Below are 26,087 nucleotides of genomic sequence, written 5' to 3' on the forward strand. Positions count from 1 at the left end.
AGTGCAGTAACAAAAGAGGTTATCAGAGCAGTCTGCATTTGTAAAACTACAGACAACAGGCACACAGAGACAATGCACTTGCAAAAAGAAGAGGCAGGCAAGGCAATGTAAATAAAAAAATTACTAAAGAGTTATCTGAAAAGTACTTATTGAAAAACACACGTTAAAACATGTGTTACATCCTGTTCCTGAACAAAAGCAGGTAGCACCGGACTGAAGGGGGACAAAACCTCAAAAAATAACTCACAGATCGTATTTTTTCTCTATAAACAATTACGCATTCTCTTTCTACTACAGTAAATTCAAAAAGAAAAGAAAGCTGCAGCTACATCAGAACAGAAAAAAACCCACTGAGTTTCAATCATTGAGGTGATTTTTGCTTTCTATACCCACTGCTTACTGCCTGCTTACTTCATGGGAATGCATGTTTTTAATGCTTGCAGTAAGTTGCTTAGCTGACCCACACTGCTTTTCCTGTCTCTTTTTTATTGCACCACACTGCTTCTGGAAGACCTGCATGGATAGTTACTTGCCCACAAAGGCATGAATACTCTTAAATACATGAACAACATAAGGCCCATTTGAAATGGGGAGGGCGGGCCGATTTTTAATAATCCTCTTGACAAAAAGCACTGATTTACTCTTTGTAAAAATAAGTGCGATGGTTTCCCTTTTCTCCAGTTATCTGAGACTTTGCCTGACTGCCATGACTTTTTCGTACATGATTGAGAGAGTCTTGGCAATGGCATCTCCCAGTTCCCTTAGGGCTGTGTGATGCATCCCTTTGGGCCCCATTGAGCTCCTCTGGTCTTGAACCTGGCCTCTTCCTATGATGAAAGGACTTTACTTCCTCAGTCCCTGCCTTGAGGCTCAAAGGCTCATGAAATGTGAGAAGAATTTCCAAAGAGAGAAACTAAAAATTTAACCAAGTCATACTACAACTACCTACAACCTCCACACTGAAGTATATTTCACTGTAGGAGAGACTGCCCTGACTTATGGAACTCATCCATGAAAGACATTTTTCAGGCAGATTAATCAAGAGATTAAAGACTTATTTTTCTCAAAAGGAATCAGTTGCATAAAATGTCCAATAAAAAAGCAACCTTTTTACTTCTGTTATCAAAGCACAGTCTAGAAGAGACAGAACAGAGAACCTGTACTAGTGGGCATACCTTTGCCTAGAGTTCTCATCCTTGTAAGAAATTTTGTAGAAGCCATAGTAGGTGTCTGATAAATTAGATGAATATTCCATGTCGACAGTATAATTCCGTCCTGCAAGGAGATCATCCGGAGCCATGAGTGCAATCTGGTCATGCAATGGATATTCCAGAAATTCAACTGGCTTTGCTTGATGCCATTGTGCTGAAGTAATTGTTGCCTTGGTGATATTAAGTCCTGAGCTGTGAAGTACAATCTTCCGAGTTACGTGGAGGATGTTGACCACTATTTTTACAGAGCCTGCAAATTTCATAGTAGTTAAATTTGGCTGCAAGACAATATCATAGTGCACTGGTACAACATCAGGAGGAAGTCTAATTTTTGCCCATGGAAACAGTTTTCCATTGGTTGCCAAAGGGTATATTAGTTCCATTGTACGATTTTTTTTATGGCAGCCTTCTTTGGTAAATGTACACTTAGGAAGAAGATAAATCACTATTATTAATGAAAATGCAATCACAAAAACAACTGTGCAAACCACCATGGTCCTTGTGGAGGGCACTGAGCACGATCCATTTGGATTTTGCCTATATACAGACATGTTATTCTGCAGACCTGAGCTTCTGTTCATGAAGGACATGCCCAGCAGTTTTGCTGATGACTCATAATCCTCTTCATCATCATCCATTTCATGCTCTCCAAGGCCACGCACCAAGAGACGGGAGCTTCTTGGTTCATATTCCACTTCATCAGGCTCCAGTGGATGTAAACAAGGCTCTTTTGCCAAGTCAACCACATCGGGCTCCTCTTCAAACATACTGTTTTCAATCATATTCTTGGGTAACTGGATTCGATCTGAAAAAGAAATTACCATATTAATATGGTAAACAACAGGCTTGAGTGCAACACCTCGAACATATTTCAATGTATTACAGAATGGGAAAACATCTTTACAGTATATACCATCAAGATCTCTTCCATTTTCTAACTTTGTTTCCTGGAAATATTTCTATGCTTTTCTGCCTACCATAATTTTGCTTTCAGTATCTTCAAAAGGGTACCTTCCTTGTGCAAAATCAAAAGCATCTTATACCATAACTGGAGGTCAGCTATACCACTGCACTGCTCTCCCAGTCCACTGATGTCACTGGCTTGGCTATATTTCCTCTACTCCAGTAAACTATATTTGTACTCAACTAAATTCTTTAAGTTGGATTACTTCTTATGTTGCACAGTAAAGCACAGCAGCCAATACAGTTCTAGAAGTGTTTCAAATATGCTACTTTTTGAGTCCTTTAGCAGAGAAGAAAATCTGCCAATGCAATGGCAGCCACACAAATAAAACATGCATTTGACATTTTTAAACCTAGTTTTTCACAAACATTGCAAAAAAGATAAAAATATTTCTCACACAAAAAAAATAGCAGTATAAAAATCATAGTTCCAATTGACATCTTCATTTAAGATTTAGCTCATACAATTGTTGAAACAATCCCGCATCTAAGAAGTCAAATCAGTGCCAGTCAGAGTGTTTGCCGCCATAAAATTTGCCCTTTATAGATAATGAACCAGAATATAAATGAAGGATTGAAATTCATACCAAATTTTAAAATCACATTTATACAGCATGCAGTTACATTTCAATGCAACTTCTGATCATACCTATCACTGTTTATGTAAAAGGTTATCTTTTAGCTAATTAGTCTTCCATCACAGGTTCTATCCAAGGGACTAGACAATACTTTTGCCCAACTTCAAGGCTTTAGAAATGAACCTAATCTCTTTTGGACATGCATATGTACTGTCAGCTGAACAATATTTACATCATACCTCTATCTTCCACATTATTTGCTCCCAGAAGAAGAAACCTGATTTTTGCTCTGGATGTAAACTTATTGTAAAGTAGGCTAACTTTTATTAATTTCTGGCAAGAATGTTAATTTTGGCAATCTATAAACAACACAGAATATAACTGTTCTTGTATTATTTATGTGTTACTTATTTTATTTTTCATTTTATTGAAGTCAAATTTCTATATGGCTGAAAAATCTCAAAATTCAAAATAAAACATTTTAAAGAAAAAGTAGCAAGAATATTTTCAAAGCAGATATACTAAGTTCCTCAACAATCACTCTAAATGATACGTATCAAAACTTCCTGTTCCAAGGCTACAACTCAAAAAAAAAATGGTCTATCAGTAGCTGTAACAATGAAAAGGGTTTAAAATAAGGTAAAAATAAAATAAAAAATCCTTCCCCAGAAAATTCAGTAAGAGAGAGGTGCACTAGTCAGCTTGAACAGGAGATACAGTGATGTATGGAAGTAGGGAATTTTGTGAAATTTGGATCTACCTGCTCTAAGAAGGAATAGGATCAGAGGGCCACAAGATATCTGAGGTTGGAAGGGACTTCAGGTGGTCATCTGGTCCAACCTCTAGGCAAAAGCAGCTTCCAGAATTTTCTATTTTTATGGCATTTCCCAGTACAGTGTTCACTGCCAGCCTTCAGGCTGTGGTTGCATTCAGTGGTCTAGCACTATGATCTCTACACTGGAGCATGTGCACTTACATGTCAGATTGGGGACAACACAGAATAGAGAGGCCAGAAAGCTAAGCTAACTTACAAGTAAAAACACATTGGCAAACTAGTGGAGGAAAAAACATGGAAAGAAAGTATTATTGTATTTTACAATTCATCTCAAGAACAGTTTGTCAAGAATTCACTATACTACTCCTAACTGAAGTTCTTGATTACTCCCCTCAGCTGGTTGCTTTTGAAATCTGCTACTAGCTTTGATCAAATTTGAAAACAGACTCAAGACCAAATTTCTTCAAGTCACAATGCAATCCCACCCCAAAACAACCAGCTGCTGGTGTAAGATACCCAAATCCATACCTGCTATGTAGAAAAGGCAGGTACTAAGACTCACATCTTAACCACTCCAAAAGGTAGCAGTCAATCAGTACACAGCTCCAACCATGGCCATGGCATGTGCAGCTGCATGGCCAGCAAAAGAGGTAGAAGACAGGGGAAGCACTGCAGAGGGAAGGAGGAGAAAGATAAAGTGCATAAATCTAGCAGAAAGCAGGTTTCATCAGCTCTGATGCTTAGAGAACAATTTGCTTTTTGAAGACCTTATTCTCTTATAAATTTCTTCTAAAGACAGTATTTTCAAAGTTGCATGCAAGTACTAACAACTTTTTCAGTCAAAAAGAATTATACGAAGAAATCGCAAAGTGAAACTAACATAGAAAAGTTAAACGAGAAGTTAGCTTCAAGACAATTCAAGTTTTAATACCTAGAGACATTAATTTCTCGAAAAACAACAGTTATAGACAATTTCTAAAGAAATATTTGCACAAATTGGAAGTAATCAAAATTTTTAAGACCAAAACTGCGTAACAAAACAATCACCTGACTACTACTTTCCACTGGAAAGAGCACAGACCAAGTATCAGAAGGTTACTAGCACTATTTATGCCAACATAAAAGTCTTTTTATCATTTTCTTTATTCACAGAATACAGTTTTTGGAGATGAACCATGGAAAATTTCTTTAAAACTTTAACACTCAGATAAACTCAAAATTCTTTGCTTCTGGCTGGTTCACTGACATTGATAACATGAGAGCGTGAGTGAAATGAACTTCTATGGCATTTCTATTCTAACACGAGCTGTTACAATGCGAGCTAAACAGCCACATGAAGGGGGAAAAAACCAGTATTCTTAAACTGAAACATACCACAAGGAAGGAGCTGCTTGAGGAGCGTAATTGCAAGCATCACATTTCACTGTCAGCTCTCATACCACGTATGGCCAAGCAGTAAACATTCCCATTTTAAAACACATACAAAGCAGATTAATTAAGATTCAAAAGATAACACAGGACAAATTAGTATAAATGCAGGAGCAGGAAAATTAAGCTGGGAAGAAGCTGCATCGTTCCAGTGAGCCACCACTGTCATGCCAGAGGCTGCAGGTGCACTAGAGACATTTGTGGACAACCAGCCCAAAATATGATCTGAAATGCTAAAATGTGAAGCCATCTGCCATCATGCACGGCAATTTAAATCTAAGTCTTTGCTAAACACAAGTTTAGTGTGAGAGTAAACAAGGAGGTAAAAGAAAAACGTCCTGGAGGTGAGTCTTGTTACTCTCTGAACAGCACTAATGACATACTAAGAACCTAAACATTAAAGCTTAAGCTTTAACTACATCAGCTAAAAGCTTAAACACACCCAAACAAAAGTGATTTTTCACAATTCTACAAACTTCTATTCTGAAAACAAGAGATTTTAAACATCTTCCCCAATACATGATATATTATCACATTTAATGGTGAATAATATGAATACTCACAGAAACAATCCTGAGAAAACATGTGAGATCAACTACTGTATGATCCACAAATCCAGAAAACTAATCTTCCTCATACTGAAAAACTGAAAGAAGGCATTTTCTCAAAATGAAAAGTTCTGAAAGTTTCTTTAGAGCTGTCTCCTGCAGAAGAGATTCCCAAAAACCCATTGCTAGATATCTCCTCATTACAATATTCAGGGACCATAACAAGCTCAGTCTATTATTTTCTGTGAAGAGGACAGAATACTTAGACGTGAACTTCAAATTTGGTGCAGTTTGCACCAAAACAACAGTACAATCAGCTTCCTATTATGTACTGCAGTCTTTGACAATGTAATCCCCACAGGCTTTGATAATGTGACCTAGCTGGTATAGAGTGGCATGACTTAAGGACACAAAGGCAAGTGATTAATTAGCCACACAGCTTGTTCCTACAAGACATACATTCTTCACTTCTACGCCTTTCACAAATTAGTCTTTAAACTTAAAAAGCAACTTTACCACAATACTCAAGTCCAGTAGGATGCATGATCCTACAGGAACAATCAGGTGTTGGAGTAAAACAGTACTCTCGCTTTTGCTCCAAGTATTTATTCCATCTGAAGAGGTCCAATCTCATTAAGGAGAAGAATGTAAGCTTTTCTCTGAAGTTTAAAAGGCAACACAATTTTTTGAATCTTAGTGTGTGCAACAACAAAGCATCTCGTGACTTATAGTTTCTGGGATCCATTATATATATATTCTGTAGAATACAAAAATAAATTATTCCTTTATATTTCAGAGACAGTATCTTCCTGTATTGCTATTGATATCTCTTTTGAGTTCTAGAAGTAGTACTTTTCCCTTGCAAAACAAAATCAGTAGTCTCTTGCCTGACTATCTTGTTTGGGTATTCTACCTCAGAGCAGAATTCTCAACATTTAAAATTCTTATATGAATCTAAGTGACCCATTAATTGAGTTCATTAAAACTAAAAAACCTAAAAATCCTATCTACTCCAATTCAGACAAACTGTTGCTGTTTTCTGAGACACAAATCCAGCACAATACAATCTTTAAATAGTGACTAGATATCATACAATATTTTAACTGAAAAAAATGTTAGAGGCATTACATTAACATCTGACACATTGTAGCAATCAACTCCCACTGCAGTAAGTGAGAACCTTTCTGTAATTCTGGAATAACCTAGGAGCAAAACAACTATTCTGCTGCATGCAGCAGCAGAAGTAGCAAAACCCAAGGCCAGACCAAAGGGGTATAACATGTAAAGGGGTATAAAGTGTGGCAACCAACTGGAATAAAAACGGATTCACACTGAATGTAAACTACTTCAGCTGCATATAAATAATGGGAGAGAAGGTGCAGAGTTAAGCCTGCCCAAAACCAGATATCCATGCCTGGTGGGTCAGAAAAGAACACAGAAAAGCTGTGAGCCAAACACTTGTTTTGGTACCAAGCAACTCACTTATGTTATGTCAAAGAATAATTTTGTCCAATGATTTCAGGAATAGATGTTTAACAATGCCATTAGCTATAAGGAGCCATATTACTATTTTACGTACCTAACTTTTACTTCCTAATTTGAAAGCATTAGCCCATTTTTTGGCAGAAGCAGCTGCTGACAAAACAGCAAATTCCATAGACAAACCATGTAAATTTGCTCCAATTAAAAGCCTGGTTACTTTGGCTAAGGCCATCCAGAAGGGCAAAAAAGCAACCCGAGATGGATTTTTTCCCTTTAAAGATAGTTTTTATTTTCATGTACCTGTCTAATGCCACCTCAGCTAGAAGTAGTGGTGAAACACTTGCAAGATTTCACACTAAGATCAGAGTATGTTATACCTAATACATGCTTGCTATCAGGATGGTAAAAGTGAGTTTGAGAAGAAGATGGTATTCGGCACAAATACTGTGTCACACAGTCTAAAACTAAAAGAACAAAGGCTCCACTATTACTTAAGAATTGGAGAATTAGTTCTACACTCTTAAGGTTTATCGAACAGCATAGAATTCCTTGTTTCCAGGACTCTGACAAAATATTTGAAGCACTTATGAATACTTGCAAATACTTTCTGTATGGCATGTAAGCGTGCTCCAAGCAGAGATGCACACTTCTATGTACATCTAACTCAACTGTAAAAACAGTAAGACTGTTCAGAGTCTGATCTCTCTCCTTTACTTGGTCTTCGGGACAAGCAGTAAAGGAAAGGAATGTGGAAGCTACCACTAAAGCAGGTCACTGATACATAGCTATGCATACAAAACTGTATAAATGCTACTGCTCTTTAAGTTATTTAGTCCTTGTCAGTAACTAACATTATGTCACATGGAAAAGCCAATGAAGGAATTCTGCAGAAATTACACATACGGAGTCACTGCCCTCTCTCATATCAGAAGCACTACATTCAGTATAACTATTTCCCAGAAAAAGAAGAAAAAACAAAGGTTGAAAATTAGAAAATAAAAAAATGTTTTCAGTGTAACTTAAAATTTGTATTTTGCTTAGTGAAATAATAATTTCTCATTGTATCTGAAAAAAAAAAAATAGAAACAACGCACAAATTAAAAAGAACCTATTAACCATGAGAAATGTATTAAAAGTTTTCTGCAACAACTGCACTGTCTTTAAGTGGTAATATGATTTGTGCAGACATGGCTCTAGAAAGTTTGGAAATAACAGGTGTACCTGCTAAATAATCTGTTATTTTAGGGAAAAGACGAACACATTTTTACTGTACTCACCATACAGTACTCCTATTTACTTATGAGGAAACGAAAAATATACCAACTTAGTGAAATTTCTCACACATCTTACATCTTCAGTCATCCCAAGCTAGTGACAGAACAAGATGAAATATGAGACACAAATAAAACATGATGTACTTGCATTGTACAGTTTGCATGCAAGAAGGAACAAAACAAGCTACAGGAGAACAGTATAATGAATATTCAGCAAGCTTTCAGAAATGTGTTTCTATTATAAGATTTGATTTAAATTTAAATAACATTTTAAATGCAAAAACCACTAAGGCTGTCATTATAAAAAATAAATCTTAATGCTCCTTTCCCCCCTAGAAAGGCTAGACTTGATTGTAGAAACAAAACTGTGATTTTTCACATTTAAAGGGTCATCTAAAATGTGTTTAAGGATGTCTGAGGCCCTAAGGATTTGGAAACACTATTAAAGGTTTACACTTTTCTTCTAGAACTATGTGATGCAAATCTGCATCTTTGTTGGAGTCCAGGGCATTCCTTTGGCTGCCCTGGAGGGTCAGGGACCTGGACAGGGGGGTCTGGGACCCCAGCTCAGAGCTCCAAGAGACATTGGCTTTGATCTCAGTCCATGGGAAAGGTTTCCTGCACTGCGAGAGGGGTTGCAGGCCACAAGAGTGTGAAAGATTGTAGTTTAGCTTATCACAGGGTGAAAAAACAGTAAATTTAGATTTCTAGCATTGAAGTGAATGGGGGCAAGATGGAGAATTTGGGGCATTGTCTCCTGCTTCTTCTTTCTTCTTCCCTCATTCCATTTCGGCAGTGACATTGGAACAAAGTAGTTTAATGGGGATTGGGTCAAGGTAGAAATGACCTGTTTAGTATTAGTAATAGGCATTGGTGAGAAATAATAAATAAAGAATACGTAGCAATTAGTATAAAAGATAATGACAGCCTAGTTCGGGAGGAGTCGTTAGATGTCCAGGCAGCTGCAAACATCTTTGTTGGGCACTGAGAAAATTGTAAGATAAGAGAAATAAATGAAGCATGCAACCTTGAAAAATCAGAACTCGAAGACTCCGTCTCTTTCATCCGTTTGGCACAGAGCTTTGCAGAGGGCAAAAAGATTCTAAAACCACCTGAATGCCAGGGAACAAACCTAACACATCTTCAACCTCAAACAGGGGGATAGAGATAGAGAAGTGTTTCATACACCAATTCTCTCTGAATTGTCCTACACAAAATTTCAGAAGTGCTACTATGGAAAAGCAACATAGCATATGGTATTCAACCTCCTTTTTTAAATTTGGGAGATTTTTAAATTAAATTTCATGGGCTAAATTTCCATATTTAACTAATAAAAGCCATAAATCTATTTATTTAAGCTGAGTTACTTAGTAAAAAATATAACTTTAACAGAATTGTAAAAATTAAAACGATATATTTGGGCTCTGCTCTTATTAAAGGTAGTTCACCAATTCAGCTTGGAATTGGTGACAGGAAGCAGCAGATAAATCACCCCAATTCTGAACTGCCAAACATTAATGCTTGTATAAAAGACAGAAGGGAACATTCACTCTTATTTGCGCACCTCATGCTTGAGACTTGCTCCAAATCTTACATCCTATTCTCACCCAGAACTACTGTCCTGGCTATTGCTTCTATGTTGTCTAAGAGGAGAGAAGAGACACGGGCAGCCAAAGGGGAGTGCCAGAACAGACTGACTGTCACAGATACTCAAACTGGCATACAGAGGCATTTTGAAGAAAATTTTTATTCCAAATACTACACTGGAAATCCAAATGGTGAGAAATTTTTCAGAAAATGCAATCACTTCCTCAATGGAGACTAAAAATCACTAGTTTCAAACATCACTAGTTTTGGGTTTTTATTACTGCAAATCAGCATTGGAGTTTACATAGAAATAAGAACAGTCATGGGCATAGATAAAATAGCATTGTCTATCAGTTTGGTTTTTTTTTTTTTAACAGATGAGGAATAAAATGGCCAGCAAAGAACAGGTTTAATTGACAGCTAAACATCTGAATTGGCAGACTTCGAAAATGCATACTTAAAACATTCATTGTTAACATCTTCTTAGATAAAAACTTCATTTTTTCCTAAATATGAAATAAGGCTGGAAAATTTAGCTAATGCTCTTTATGAATTGCATAACCTAATATGACAGAAATGAGTTCCAAAAATCCAGCAGTGAGGGAAGCAACATTCTATCCTAATTAGCTACTTCAGCAAATGAAATGAAAAAAAAAAAACAAAACAAAGTTCAAGAAAGAGAAGCAACAACTTAGAAAACTGAAAGTATTTTATATCAATAGTTTTGTGGAAGACAAACATTTTAAGAGTAAAACCTTCAACAGATTACTGAGGCAAGGTTTTTTTCTTTTTTCACAGTCCCACTTCCCTATTTATTTAGGCATCATTCAAATCTGTACAGATCTATTATGTCTTATTTATATGCTGTATTATTAGATATTTGGCACAGGAGTTGAACACATAGATGACATTATCTCATCACTATGTGACATCTGATTTTTTTCCACAAAATTCTACAAGAATACAAATAATCAGCATTGATTGATCTCTGGCAGTATACAACAATAAATGCTCAGTCTACAAGTAGGTGCTTAAGACAAAAAAAACCCCCATCTTGCTATCAAAAGCCTTCTGTTACATTTGGATGCACATTCAGAGGTGCTTTCTGTGTTACAGCATTTTCAAAACCTACTGGTCAAATCAGAAACAACCTTCAGCTCTGTAATAAGACTTATAACACGTTGCTTGTTTAGGCAAGCACTTCAAAATCTGAACAAAATTACACAAGAGACACTTAAATCAACCGGCTAAAAGCAACCATAATGATATTTAACCTTTAAACTGTAATTCATTGTGGACGAAGCATCAGCAGCTATGAAAGCAAAGCAATGCCTTCTCACCATTGTGTCTAGATTTTTAAAGTCAGTTAAGCAAACAGATAAATAAACAGACCCACTCAAATGTAGAAGTGCTTGTCATCTTAATGTTCACGGCCAGCCCATAACTGGGACTGGGTTGGAGCCTCTTAATCCACCTGAATACTGAGTATGAGTACACAGAAGCTCCATTACCTTTTGACATCTGAAAGGAGACCACCTCCAAAGTTACTTCAGAAGCAGAATTGCCTCCCATCTCAATCAGGGAATTTAACAGTAGGAGTACAATACTGACTGGACCCAGACTTGAGCTATGCAATATAGCTGTTGTCACAGACACCGAAAACAACAGACTTTACATGCAATTCCACTCCCCACAAAAAGTGAAAAAACATAAATCTGAAGTCATATCCCACAACCCTTTACACTGCCTTAGCCGTACCTTCTGTCTATTTCACTGATTACTCAACTACCTCAAGGAAAAAGTCTTCAGCATCAAAAAAAAAGGTGCAGTGAAAAATAAACACTCAGTAGTATCAGTAATGCTACAATCAGTCTTGGAAAGTTTCTGTAGTTTATTTGCTAGCAATATTCCATGCACAGCATGCAATTATTCCCAGAGCTGCAGGTTCCCTGCTATTACCTAGCAACCATTCTTTAAGGATTAGATTTGCTTTCTGGATGTACTGTTAATTGCTATGGTCTGCCGTCTTCTTTTTCCTTGATGAATTGTGTACATTAGGATAATCAAAATCAACACACAATGGTTCCTGTAGATTGAGTTAAAAAAAAAAAAAAAACCCCACCCAAAAGCCACAGAAGACCTGAGATTGAGTTGAAAAAAAAAAAAAAGAAACAAAAAAGGCAGACATTTTATACATTTAGTAGAAAATGGTAATAACAGTTGATCAGACCCGTGCTTATAAACAGTTAGGAGAACTGCTATATGATCTTGTCTGAGAGGTACTTACTTTTGTAAGAACTTAGTTTTAAATTCTTCATTCGTTGCTTGCTGATAAGCTCTTCTAGACAGTCTGAGCAAGCAGCATTCTATAAATCTGCGCCCAGGAGAATAAAATTTTGGATAAAAAAATCTGACAGGTTTAAAATCACTTTCCCTAGTTTAAAAACTTTCTAATCTATTTAATCTATTGAGATAATTCCTCTAAAGATATTTGCTCTTATTTTAGCTGGATTTAGAGTAAGTTGCTCCAAGGCAACCCTTGGCCTAAAGGTTTACTAAGGCCTGTTATGTTATGCTGCAGTGAGAGTAGATAACCTTCAGCAACAGCTGTTGAGTCAGAAGCGGCACTTAGAGATTTGAGCAAAAGTTAACTGAACACAAAAGGCCTCTAGTGGCTCAACAGGTCTTGAAGTTGTAGACTAAATACTACAAACTTGTCTTCACACAGGTGTTGACAGTCTGATTTCTGAAACTGCTGATGCAGACAAGAGAAAAATAAAATCAAAGGCTATGCTTAGTAATAGCTGTCTAAAAAGGAAACCAGCTCTTCAAGACATGGGCCTCTCTCCTCTTATAAAACAAAAGTTTAAAAAAGAGATAAAGGTGTTATGTGATAGTTCATCAATAATTTTTTCTGGGATGAATTTACTTTGAACCTCAGCAGTCCAAGTGAAAACAGCATCTCATCTGCACTCTATGCAGCAGATATTCTGATGTCCTCAAATTTCTCCCAAAACGGTCATGCAGTGTCTTATGTTTGTGTATACTTTTTTCCTGGCCCACAGAGCCATTTTTCCAATTTCATTATATGTAAACTCCAACTAAGACCAACAAAAATACTCAGAAAATTGTTACTGACATTCCCACCTTTCACCTGTTCTTTTGTAGCCATTCAATTTAAAACTTGAATGAAAATACCCAGGCTGTGTTCATAAAGATTTCTGCAGTTCAAATACATCAAATGTGGGTAAAGAGTAAGTTATTTAAAAGAAAAGAAACAAGCAAACAGAAGTATAAAATTAATTTCTTGCTGAAAATCAGAAACCACAGTTTGGAGGCTTGACAGGCAACTGCCATTTGCATTTCCATACCTAATTCTCAGAGTCTGAATTAATGTATGGGCTTGGGGTCAAAACATCTGAACAAGTGTAACTTAAATATTCAGTTACTGTCATGAAAAGTCTTCTGGGAAAAAACAACAACAACAACAACAACAACAACAACAACAACAACAACAACAACAAAAAATCCAAACCAAAAAACACCACAATGACCAGTAAGCAGTTCCTCTTCACAGGGATTAAAACAAAAGCAGAACTTGAGTTAAGGTTATTACCTCATCAACTCATAGAGCCATTGCTAAATGTTCATTATGAAGGAACTCAGCTCAGTATATAGAATTAATGTCTTCTATCCAGAAATTTAATTCTTAATTGGTTAAATCTGGTTTGGGATACTTCTTTTTCACTTGCTCTATCAATGGGTAAATTAGTCTAAATCTAAGTAAGTTGAAATAACAAGGAAAAATTTAACACCAAAATGGTGTTAAAGTTAAAAGTTACCTAACTGTATGCCAGTTCCAATACGAGATAGAGAATTTCCATTTTTACACCAAATTTCAATTACATATTCTAGAGAAAAACCAAAACCACATCAAAACACAAAACCAAACCCCAGTTAAGTAGGACAGGAATTTTCCCAAGATACTTATTTTCTTTCCAACTAAGTGAAAGAAGGTTACTGAGGAGGGTGTTGGTCTCTTCTCTCAGTGAGAGGACAAGAGGAAATGGCCTCAAGTTCACCAAGGGTGGTTGAGACTGGATATTAGGAAAAATTTCTTCAGCAAAAGTGTTGTCAAGACTTGGAACAGGCTGGCCAGGGAAGTGTTGGAATCTTCATCCTTGGAGGTATTTAAGGACATGTGGACGTGGCACTAAGGAGCATGGTTTAGTGGTGGACTTGCCAGAGTTAAGTTAATGGTTGCACTCCATGATCCTAAAGGACTTTTCCAAACTAAATTATTCTATGATTCCATAAATAATTGCTTAGCATGGGGATTTCTAATAAAAGGTATAAATTCTATAAATTTGATCTAATTAAGTAAATTGCACAATTTTTAGACCATCTCAATTTATTTGCTTATGTCATACTGTATTCCTAGCTGTTAAAACTGGTAGAACATCACTCTGAACATTACTGGGCCTATTCCCTCACCTAAATCACCATTTCCTCTAACAGAAGGTACATTACCCCCCCCCATCACATCCCACCATCCTTTCCCAGACAACTGCGTTCAGGATAATGCAAACACTGTTTTGTGTTCCGTCCTTCTCTTTGTTTTTTGGTTTTTTTTTGTTTTTTGGTGTTTTTTTTTTTGTTGTTGTTTTTGGGTTTTTTTGTTTTTGTTTTTGTTTTTTTTCTTCTTTCAGAAAAACAGTTCTGGACATCCAGCTGCTGGTATCCAGCAGAAGACTAAATAATTAAAAGTGTGAGCAAGCTTTTCCTACTTCTCCTCCGAGCCCTGATTCACTGTAGGACTGTATGCCTATTCTGAGCAGCATTTAACACAGGAATTAGTGTAGTTCCTTATTCTGAAACTTTGGAACAGTCACAAACCCTTAACTACCTCCTTTCTTACCTTGGTTTCCATGCAAAGGCATAGGACTCACTTAGCTTTTCTAATTGCCAGCTCTCCCTGCTCTGTCACTGTATGTCTTGTCTGGTCAGAGCTTGAAAAGAAATGCCTCAAAATGCTGGAGGAAGCAATTGAAAAAAACTCTGAAGTGAAAAAAAAAAATACTTAACTGACAAATATTAGTTTTAAAAACTGCTTTTCTGTTCTTCTAAAATATCACCCAACAGAAGTTATATTGGTTTTGTTGAATTTTGCTCATAGGCAATTGATTTACAGCATAGTCAGAAAATAATCCCTGTTGCCATCTGCTTGAACTTTGGAACATAGAAATTCACTTGCAGAAAGAGTCTAAGGGTACTGGCACAGGCTCTTCATGGTCACATGCCAAATGTCTGAGTATACTGTGAAACTTATCCAAAATCCTAACTAAAACCTCAGGTTTTTGTGGGTCAGGCAAGCAGTGATGTTTCTGGTTCTATCCTCCCTCCCCCAGAGGAAAGGAAGTGTGAGGAGGAACATCAAGCAAAAAGTTGTATTTATTCAAAGTCTTCATGAAAGCAAATTACTCATGGCATTTCTGGACCCAGAACGCAACATAAAAACTCTGAAGACTGGCTGCATGGTTCTTACAGTCAACAAGCACAACTCCTTAAATTCAAGACACACTCAAATTTGAGTTCACACATTTACAGGCAAACCACCACCACCACCCCCCCCCTTGAAGATTTATTTATGAAATCTGATTTTTGAAAGATGCTGTACTTTGTTAGTGGAACAGTGTGTAAATAAAAACTAAGTAAAGAGTAACACAAGTAAAAATCTTCATATTTTCAAAATCCTTTCTGCAAAATTGTGCCTTGTAGAAGCAGTGATTAAGATCACTGTATTAACACAAATATTGCATTACACTACTTCTTCTTGGGGGTAGGTGTCAACAGATACATCACATCAGACATTAAAAATTAGTGAATTGAAGAAAGCAGTGATTTTTTTACAAGTCTGCCTTTTAATTTTTCAGCATGCTCTAAAAACTTGTTTGTTTATGATTATTATTCCCTGTCATATTAATTTAGCTCTTCTTTCTATAATGCGAATTACTTCCTCCACTGTTATGCTCTAGGCTGTCTCCAACTCATCCAGTAAAAACTCTGTGTTTGGAGGGAATGAAGAAAAGCTTATCTTAGCTCTTCCAACCAGCTTGTTCAGCAAACAAAGCTCATGTCCACAAACACATTAGTAAAGATTCTGACTTAAAGATTTCCTTCTTCTCTACAGAGTCTCTCTGTTTAGAGAGACTCTCTGTCTCTCTAAACATTTCATACATTATAAATTCCTTCTGAACAAGAAAATATTTCAATTTTACATAGAAAAATTATTTGCTCTTACTGAAGCTGGACAGTACACAGAGTCATTCAAGTAATTTCAAATCTGCATCTGTCTGCAGTAAGAAAGCAGTTATAACCTTTGCTCAGCTAACAAAGACACAACAAGCCACTGGAATGTCAAGGAAATCACAAGTCCTACTGAAAAGCCCTTTGCTTTCATTTCACTATGGTTTCACCTACCACTTTGGAACTGGGGCTTTTTTTTGCTTGTGTGTACGCAGCTTTTGCTTCCCCTATTAAAATATCTTCATCTCAGCTCCTTACTTTTCCCTCTTTTTAGCCTTCTGATTGTCTCTACCACCCTGCTGCACGGAATTAAGCACATAGGGACTAGCTGCCTATCAGGGTTTACCTGCAAGAACATTTAAGCAGAATTTTTACTTGCTAGTACAGTGAGTGTAAAGGGTTAATATACAGCTTCTTACCGAAAGCACAAGTCCTTGCATTTTGGAACAAAAACCTTAAGGCCTAAAGTTATTTTAAATGTGTTAAACCTTACTTTAAGAACCTTGACAGGTGAACAGAAAAGTATAGACTGCAGCAACATAGATGCCACCATTCTTCTCTCTCAAATTACTGAATTCAGACCAAAGAAAGAAATAATCGAATGGAAAAAAAAAATATAGGCAATAAGTATTAGGCAATAGGAAGCATTGCTGTGAGAATCTGAATCATCCATGGGATTTGCCCGCTTTTTTGAGACAGAACAGAAGAAACAGGTAAGGCTAAGAACATGTTCTTAATTCCCACTATGCAGCAAGATTACATATGCATTGTATATTTTTAATAGACTAAAACTGGACATGTATATGTTTACATATACTTTTATATGCTGAATACAACTAAATAAATAATAAAAAATAAAAATAATAAAAAATAATAATTAAAAAAAGGAACACAGACTCCAGTAAAACAAAAGAGGGTCTGTTGCTTTTTGTAGTGTCAACATCTATATGCAAACAGTTATGATGGCTTTGTATGATTTTAATAAATACTCTTATCAAAAGGCAGAAAGTACCTAACATCAGCTCACAACTTGAAGCACATATACCACCCTGCAAGGGTTTGAGTTCAAGATACAAATAACTGGTAGAGGTCTACAAAATCTGTGTAGTTAAACATATATCATAGCTACCACTGGACAGACAAATGTCTTTAAAACAGATGCTGGTTTGGAGGAGAAAAAAACAAACAAACAAAAAAACAACAACAACACCCACTACCACACACCCTTCTTTCTCAAAAATCCCCACTTACTTGAAAATTGATAGATTTTTATGTATTGCAAAGGAGGACGAATTTTGCTTTCCACTCCAAAATACACAAGTGAACTCAAGTTCCAAGCCTTACAAGGTCACTCACCCCTTCAAGCTATACTGCACTGTCTACTTCTGGTGTTTACTTTTTTATGTGGGTTTTTAAAATGAATGTGAGATAAATACTGCAATGACTAGCATCTGCACATAGACTGGAGCAAAACTCTACCAATTCACTGTATCATGGAAATTAAAACAATGTGTGATTATGTATTTTAAGACCCTCTCTTATCTGAAGTTGCCACAAGAAACATGAGCAAGTAGTGAAATTTCAAGGAAGTCACTGTTTATTAGTCTTGGGTGCTTCTAAAAGGTTCTCTAAAAAATCTCTTCCTGATTTTTAAGCAAAGTACCATTGCATTTTCTTTGGCAGGACCTCAGGCTGAAGAACTACACGGAATAATTATATTTCACCACTTACCAGTTAGATTTATAAGTAAATAGCCAGGCTACTATTGAGACTTCTTTTCAAATCTTCACTTCTATGTTACCAACAAAAAGAAAACATAGAAGAGGGAAAAGTGAGTGGATCATTTACTGAATAGTCCAACTATACAACTGGCAAAAAATTGTAACTTATTTTCACCATCATTATTTATCTGGAGCTAAGAGAAAATAAGAGGAGAACTGAAGGCTAACAAAACCGAGGTTAGTCTGCATTTTGCTATCCAACAGATATATATCATGTCCATTCACTTTTAACCATACACTTTCAAGTTTAAATCTTCCCCAGATTTATCAGGTTTCCTATGAGAAAATGCAGGGGAAGTGGAGGGAAGGAAAGAGTAAGTAAGAGGTTTTAAATGACACTATCCTCTTTGGATACCACTGAGAAGGAAAACCTTCCACAAGGTTGAGACAATCTTCAATCCTCAGCCACCGGTAGAACAAAAAAACAGGACAGGAAAGAAGCTTCTGGCTTTAATTATAGAATATGGTTGGTTTAGTTTCCTGTTTCCAGTCTTACCAAAGGCATGTTTTGCAATTAAAATCACATAAAATGTTTAACCACAGGGGTCTAACAAAAAGGTTCCGAATCTTAAGAGACACACAGGAAGTTGTGTCTCAAATTTCTTGAGCTACTCAACTCCCATACTCAGAACTGCTGACTATCCTCTTCACAACATCTGCCCATAAATTTCCTGGTCTGATAAATACCAGGCTGACCATAGCTGAGGATACAAAGCATCTCTCTGCTGGTACTGTTTGTTCTGAAGAAAAAAATTTTGAGAGTTTTCTGAAACATCTAACAGCTAGGTATAGAACCAAACAGACTGTATGCAAACTGATTCTTGCCTAATCTTTTTGTTCTTTTGTTTGCTTTTAGCAATAAATAGAACCATATCCTCTTGTCTTGAACACTCTCTACAGAAGCAACCCAATGTGCCTTCTGGATTACTACTGTTACTTAATACACACTTGACAACTCCAACCATACCAACCATTTGTAGGCCACAAGCACACATCACATATGCATTGCTCTGTAACTGGTAGTCCAGTTCACAGAAAGCAAGACCCAACAACGCATACGGGTTACTTCCTATGACTGCCAACACAATAAGTTTCATCTTAACGGAGCAAAAATATATCTGTATTTTTCTCACTCTCATGATATAACCAGACAAAGGGTATTGATAAAGAAAGAAGTGGCACTGTATCTGCCTGGTAACTTAATACGTACTGAGATCTAAATTGCTCCAAAACTCTAGCCAGGTATCACATGTCAACTTTGCAATTATCATCATAAAAACCATACCATGGGGGTGTGGGGAGCTCAGATACCAGACACTTTTCAGAAGGTCCCTTGCAAACTATATCATTCAATGATTCACACTTACGATTATTCATTTGTGCCAAAAGATACACTAAAGCCTCATTAATATCTCTATCAATGATAAAAAGCACAAGTTTTGATGGTAACTGACAGTTTATATATGTTGCATTCACAGTCCCATTTTCTAAAAGCCTACTCTTTGTTGTTCTCTTATAATGGTCTACAGGGCAGAAGTATGAGGCCTCTAAAGAACATGAAAGGGTTTTGGTCTCCCACTAACCCAAGTCTGGCTATGTCCACAACTTTTGCTTTTTATGCATGAAAAATAGTAAAAGTGGTTCTACTAATGGGCTACCAACTTGTTACTGAAGAAACGGTCAGTTTTTATGCAAAGAAAGGCTTAAATAAAAACCACTATTAGGCCCTAGAACAGAAGGTGAATTAGGCATATTCTTAGTTTTGAACACAATTTCTCCGTAAAAGCCAATGGCACTGCGGTAGAAGTATTGTTACGTAAGAACTCCAGTTAACAGCATATATTCCTTCAATGTCAGAGTGATTACAACTGAAGAAAAGCTCTCAGCACACCGTTGTGCTTAGTATAACACGCTGAAACACTCCTCTACATATCTTGGTGGGAGTTTTGACCGGAATAAAACAACAAATCCCAAAATCAAAACTCCCCTTATTTCCACACGAACAAATGGCTGATTGAAAGCATCTCGTGTTTCAGTGGAATTAGGATTCCACTTCTTCACTCCCCACCAGATGTGGTAAAGAAGACCACTGCATTAACAGACTACTACATGCTGTGAATAATCAAGAAGAAGAGCTGGGCTCTTCCTTGAACATCTATTTTAGGACAACACTCATGAAGCAATAAAGGATCAGCTGTGCCCTAGGGATATGAACTGTGCAGAACACAGCACACCATATTACCCTGAAATTCCTGTCTCTTTGATCAACTGGAGGAGTTTTCCAGACATGTTCCCTCCTCTCCTTACTCCTGAATTTCCTGTAGGAGTATCCATCTTTCTGTGTGAAAGAAGACACACAACATTTTTGTGATTGTTACAATTTAAGGTAAATATCCTTCCACTATTTATAACAGTACCATAAGTAGTCAAAACACAACTTCAAGAAGTACACATGTACTCTTTAAAATACTTTGAGGCAGTGCAAACCCAGATCACACAAAATCCTGGTTTATTTTAGAAGTTAATATGATCTGATTTTAATGTACTGTTGGACAGAAGTCTAAGCAGCAGCTGCCATTTTTCTGATAAACAAAGGAGTAATACTGCTCCCAGTCATAAAGACATCATAATGTTTTTGCTCTTCTACACATTCTTTGTCTTTGTACTTCATGAAAAAAAATATTGTGCAGGACAACTGGAAATTCACTTAACTGTCTTATACCGCTGAGTAAAAGATGAAAAGAAAAGCCTGAATTCTCTGAATTTGTCACTACTGAAATCAGAGGATGCATTACATAAAGATAAATTCAGCTTCTTTGTAATTATTACACCAATGCCCATCTATACGAAAAAAGTATTCTGACTAGTGAAACAAACAACGGTGGTTTTATCCTTGTTTTTATTTGTTTCTACCATTTTTTATGGCAGTCATTACAGGGCTTTATTCACACATTCAAATAGCCTCAACAGTGTGAAACATAGTTGCACAACTTTACATCATCTTCCCAAAAAAAAAGATGACAAGACAGTCCTGGAATACTTTTGTAGGTAGATACTGAGGTCAGCATAAGCTTTCATAATTTTTTACTTATGAGACAAACACACGGATACTCCATGGTTTCATTCTGCAAGTAGAAGACTAACTGCTTAGTGGAAAAATACTAACAAATGATCAATAGTGAGCACCTATACTTTCATCTTTAGACATTCTTTAATGTCTAAATTCCCCTTCTAAACATCCACTCCTTGGCAGGGAGCTCACAGTGACACAGTAAAAGCAAACACATACCCAGCACATTGAAAAAACCAGGTTCCTGTTCAGCTGAGCTGACATTGAAACACAAATGCAGATACTACAACATGGCTTTGTGGAAAACTACTACCCAGCGCCATGCACTCAGACAACATAAAACTCACACTTAGGAACAGATTAAATCAGCATTTTTTCCCAGTAATAACTGAGAGCATAGGCAAAACACAGGGTAGAAAAAAGACATTAAGAACAGACCTCTTTGATGTTTTCTATCTACCATCTTACCAAAAAAAAAATTACTCAATCTGTTGTTTAGGCCTGAGTAACAGTTTAAGACAAACAGGAACCCTTCTGCTTCATGATAGAACAGTGAAAAACACTGGCTGTCAAGGCTATGCATGATGTCCCCAATAGAATTAAAGCCATGCACACAGGAACATGCTCCTGCAACCTCCAATACATTTTAGTACTGAACAAAACTAACAAAAAGAACAACATTTTAGAATTGACAGGAACTACCTGAAACAACTAGACTTTGGAAATGACATTATAATTTTTAAAGAACATTATCTAACTTGATTTATTTCTACTTTCCAAAAAAGCCCCCACTTCTTCCCGTGAGTCTTTTTTTTTATTATCAACTTAGTAATGAAATTAATAACAAAGATTGCATATGTTACGTATGAAAAAGGATAAAAATAATTCAGGAATATCAGTGAGTGTTACTTGCACTTCAGCAGATCATCGTAAGTTATATCATCTGCAGTCCCAAGTTCATGCCTGTCACCTGCCTTAAACGAGAAACTCTGTAATAGCTCACTTGTACCTCTTTTTCCATCTCAAGTAGAGAAATTATATATTTAATGTATTAACCAGGAAATTATAAAAGACCTTTCAGAAACATAAACAATCTAAAAAATGAGCAAAAGACTTGCAAAATAATTTGTATTGATGTCCGAAACAGAGCTGTCCAAAATTACATTACATATTCCCTTTAGTCTGTTTTTTACTTCTTTCACTTTTTTTTGTTTGCTTATTTATTTGTTTCTTTAAATTTTAGTGAAACTGTTTCAGTAACAAATAACTAGTAAAAATAAATAAATTCTCTCACTGATTCAGAGCACAATTCAAAGGAATGTGAGATCATACAACTTAGGGGGGAAAAATTATGTGCAACAATAAGGAAGACTTCCATGAACATTTAATTCAACTTTGATTATTCATTCTTGGGGGAAAATCTCAAATTAACAACAGTCATGCAAAACAGAGGAATCCACATAAAAAAAAAAAAATCCTACCACTAACCATTTCTAAAACATTTACTAATTTATGGCATTCATAACTTTCAAGGGGAAGTGCAGATGGGACGTCAGGAAAATGTTCTTCATTGAGAGGGTGACTGGTCACTGGAACAGGAATGTGGTTATGCCATCAAGCTTGTCAGAGATCATGCAATGTCTAGATTTCCACTCTTAGTTACATGGTTTAGTTTTAGGTAGTCCTAAGAGGATCAGGGAGTTGGATTTTATGATCCTTATAGTTCCCTCCCAACTTGAGATATTCTATGATTAACTCAGCTATTCCAGGCATTAAAAATAAATATGCAATTAACTGTTTTTCCAGAGCTACAGACCTCATTTATTATCTCCACCTAAATTCCTAGACATAGGAAAAGAAAGAGCCTAAATCTCTTCAAAGAGGTCCAAAACTAAGTTCACAGTACAGGGGTGAGGCGTGAAGTTAAAAAAAAAAAAAAAAAAAAAAAAATCTTTATTTCATTTATCTGAGCATTTCCACTGGAGAAGCTATTCAAACAGTAACACCCACTAGGATTTCAAGGAAAGGATAAGGGTTCCTTTTATTTTTTGAAATGCATAATGGCTGGGGGTTTTTTTGTATGTGTGTGTTTTGGTGGTTTTTTTTTTTGTTTTTTTTTTTTTTTTTTTTGGTTTTTTTTTTTTTTTTTTTTGGTTTTTTTTTGGTTTTTTTTTTGTTTTTTGGGTTTTTTTTAAGGAAAAGGAAAAAAAAAAATCACACCAAATGCCAAACTAGAAAAACCAGAATTTATATCATTTAGCGTATTTGCTGCCTTAAAGTCTATTTTAAGATACATACTCATTCTGACACAGCTCTACTTCCATAAAGTAAAACAAGAAATTGTCTCATTGCTAGTTTGCCCAATGGGCATCAGAGTTCTGAATCCAATGAAAATGCTTTTGCAAAATCTTAATCCACTGTGTTCCCTATTCCCCGTGTCTCACAGGGTTAAAAGCTCCAAATAACTGAGAGATCTACAAGTAAAATATTGTAATCTTCCTGTGATATACATCCTTTCTTCTGAAGTTGAACAGCACTCTCCACAGGAGGTCAACAAAGATTTACAAACAGAACTTGTAACTATTGTATAAGACAAAACAAAACCCTAGTTTATTTGAAAATTTTGATGCCCACAAAAGGTTCCAGAACACCAGGTATGAAAATGAAAATTCTATTCAAAAAGCCAATAATGTAAGCATCCTCTTCACTTCAGATTTTTGAAGCAGCTATTGAGCACCAAACGTGCCTCAAGATCATCAGAAATAAGGAGCAACATCTTTGTTCTATTATTTGTATATTCTCTGTGGTGTCCATTCCAGCAGAGCCAGCTTTCAGGAAGAAACTTACTGACCAACTTCAGCTCCAAATTTTCTCCCAGTCTTACCACCATCTGCAGGCTTTTACTTTCAGGGAACAAAATTAGGAAGCTCAGTGCATGAACACTGCTTTTCAGTATCTTAAGCTACATGCTCAAGCCCACAGGTCCATTTCTTCCAGTTGCATGGAGCAGAAATTTTTAAATGTTTTGTTACACAGTGCAGCAATAGTATTATGTCAAACAGACTTTTAAAACAGCATTTCATCTCTTTCAAGGGAATAGCGTTAGCAAGGTGACTTTAAAATACAGAACCAAAACATCAACTGCTTGTACAAACTGTAATTTTAACATGACAATACAAAGAGAGGGGAAAAAAAAAAAAAGAAAAAAAAAAGGGGGAGAAGGTCTCTCTTGCTAGTTATGCCACCAAAATATGCACAGAGCTCATAACCTTCAGTTTCTTTTGGATTCTAAACAGCAGCATTGAATGATACAGGCTATTTAATGTGTTTGAAAAAAGGGAAATGCAAGGCAATGAAGACATGTTTATTGATTCATAATATGGTTCATAGAACCATAGAATGGATTAGTAGGAACCCCAAAGACCATCTAGTTCCAATCCCCTTGCCATGAGACAAAGTTTATTTTTTAGCGCATGGGGTTTTTTCTGATTTTGACATAAGTTTCATACTCTGACTTAGCAGGTAACTGAGGAGTTAAAATGTGATGCAGCAACTCTACCTTTAGCGATGGCTACCCAACATGCTTGTCATTTAACAGACCAATTCCCACCTGTAACAAAAGTGCTGCGTTTTCAGCAGGAAGGCTGTTGTTATACACACTGTCTAATTCCATATTTGGCCATGGTCGTGAATCTAACCAAACACACTCTGGTTTCAGTTTTATCTGAGAGCTTCATTTCCTTCTCTGGCCTGGACGGGCAGAATGTGTTACTATTAGTAGAGGCATTAGCAACACGGACTCTTCATGGCTTCATTTCACGCACAAGCACAGGATGCACACGCATTGCTGTATCACGGTGCCAGCAAACGCTCCCATATGCTTATCTCTAAGCATATGCAAAAACGACGTCGGTATTTCAAGCACTTCTGTCAATGCACGAGCAGCTCTGAAAGCTTTCTGGCTTTCATGAACACCCTGAAGCACTATTCCGTACACTGCTGACACTTCTGTATTTTATTTCTCCTTTCGCTCGGGGGGAAGCGGGACGGGACGGGACGGGACGGGACGGGGGGGGGGGGGGGGGGGGGGGGGGGGGGGGAAGACAGAGAGGGGAGGCACGCTCGGCTGAGAACGCCCCGATCAGGAAAAAGCCATGAACAGCGGGGTCTGGTTCTACTTCCCATCAGAATCATGATGACTATGGAACTCCAGACATCTATAAGGCTCCTTCAATGGTGCCATACACGGCGAGTGTACACCTGGCGTACAAGTGGACCCGGCTTCCCAGCGTCAGTGATACCCCGACCGGGCAGTGAGAAGCGCAACAGCGCTGAAAAACACAGGGAGTCCTGACACCTCTGTCGTTCAAGACACCTACTCCTAATTGACCTGAGATAATTTTCAAGCCGCGGACCACGGCGGCAGCAAGACTACATAGCCTCTCGTTTTCCTCTGGGCAAGCAGCACCCGCTGGACGCGGCTCCGTCGGGAGGCCCCGCGGCCCCGTCCCAGGCTCCGGCGGCCGCCCGGGTACTCACCGCTGGGAAAGGGATCCATCTTCCTCCCGGAGTCCGCTCTCAGCGGAGGCACTGTCACAGCTCGTCACTCCTCCTCCTCCTGCCGCCGCATGCTCCCAGGACGGGCTCAGTCCCTGCCCACCCCCAGCACCGCCCCGCCGGGGCCGCAGCGATATCAGCCCGCGGCTCCCTCCCGGCTCGGCAGCTTTTTCAGGAGAGGCAGTTCTTGCCAACCACCACCCGCCGCTGCCTGAGCGCTCGCTGCTTCCTCGCCCCTGGCCGGGCCCCGCGGCACCGCCTCCTCCCCGCATGGGCGCGCCTCACGCCGGGGATGCAGGGGTGGGTTCCGGACCCCGAGGGCGTGGTGTTGGAGTGTACCGGCCCGCTGGCCGCTGCCCGGAGCGAGGTGGCCCGGCCGCGGTGGCTCCCGGGCCCGCTGCGCCGCGGCCGCGCAGGCCGTGGTGGTGCGGTCGGCCGGCTTTGCCTGCATCTTCCTGCCGTGCCCTTTCTGTCGTAATTTAGACATGCTTTTCAGTTAAATAAATTAGTCTCTTATCATCCGGTAG

The 26,087-nt window shown here is 37.6% G+C and overlaps 1 protein-coding gene across 8 annotated transcripts in view; it reads right to left on the reverse strand.

The window, feature by feature from the left end:
• Positions 1–25,817, reverse strand: part of LNPEP (leucyl and cystinyl aminopeptidase) — a 62,938-nt gene extending 37,121 nt beyond the window's left edge. Inside the window, exons 1-4 of one of the 8 annotated variants that reach the window (XM_040090155.2) lie at positions 25,543–25,778; positions 12,134–12,220; positions 4,090–4,196; positions 1,176–2,016 (exon numbers count right to left, since the gene is read on the reverse strand). In XM_040090155.2, the coding sequence (XP_039946089.1) occupies positions 1,176–1,993 (818 nt within the window). In that variant the 5' untranslated portion in view covers positions 1,994–2,016; positions 4,090–4,196; positions 12,134–12,220; positions 25,543–25,778. Of the gene's footprint in view, positions 1–1,175; positions 2,017–4,055; positions 4,197–5,518; positions 5,602–8,262; positions 8,306–12,133; positions 12,221–25,542 lie in introns of those variants that run through there. The other 7 variants (XM_040090154.2, XM_040090152.2, XM_040090156.2 and 4 more) reach the window with 7 other exon arrangements.
• Between the last annotated feature and the right edge of the window lie 270 nt (positions 25,818–26,087).

The sequence above is a fragment of the Hirundo rustica genome, chromosome Z (assembly GCF_015227805.2).
Source record: "Hirundo rustica isolate bHirRus1 chromosome Z, bHirRus1.pri.v3, whole genome shotgun sequence".
Lineage (NCBI taxonomy): Eukaryota > Metazoa > Chordata > Aves > Passeriformes > Hirundinidae > Hirundo > Hirundo rustica.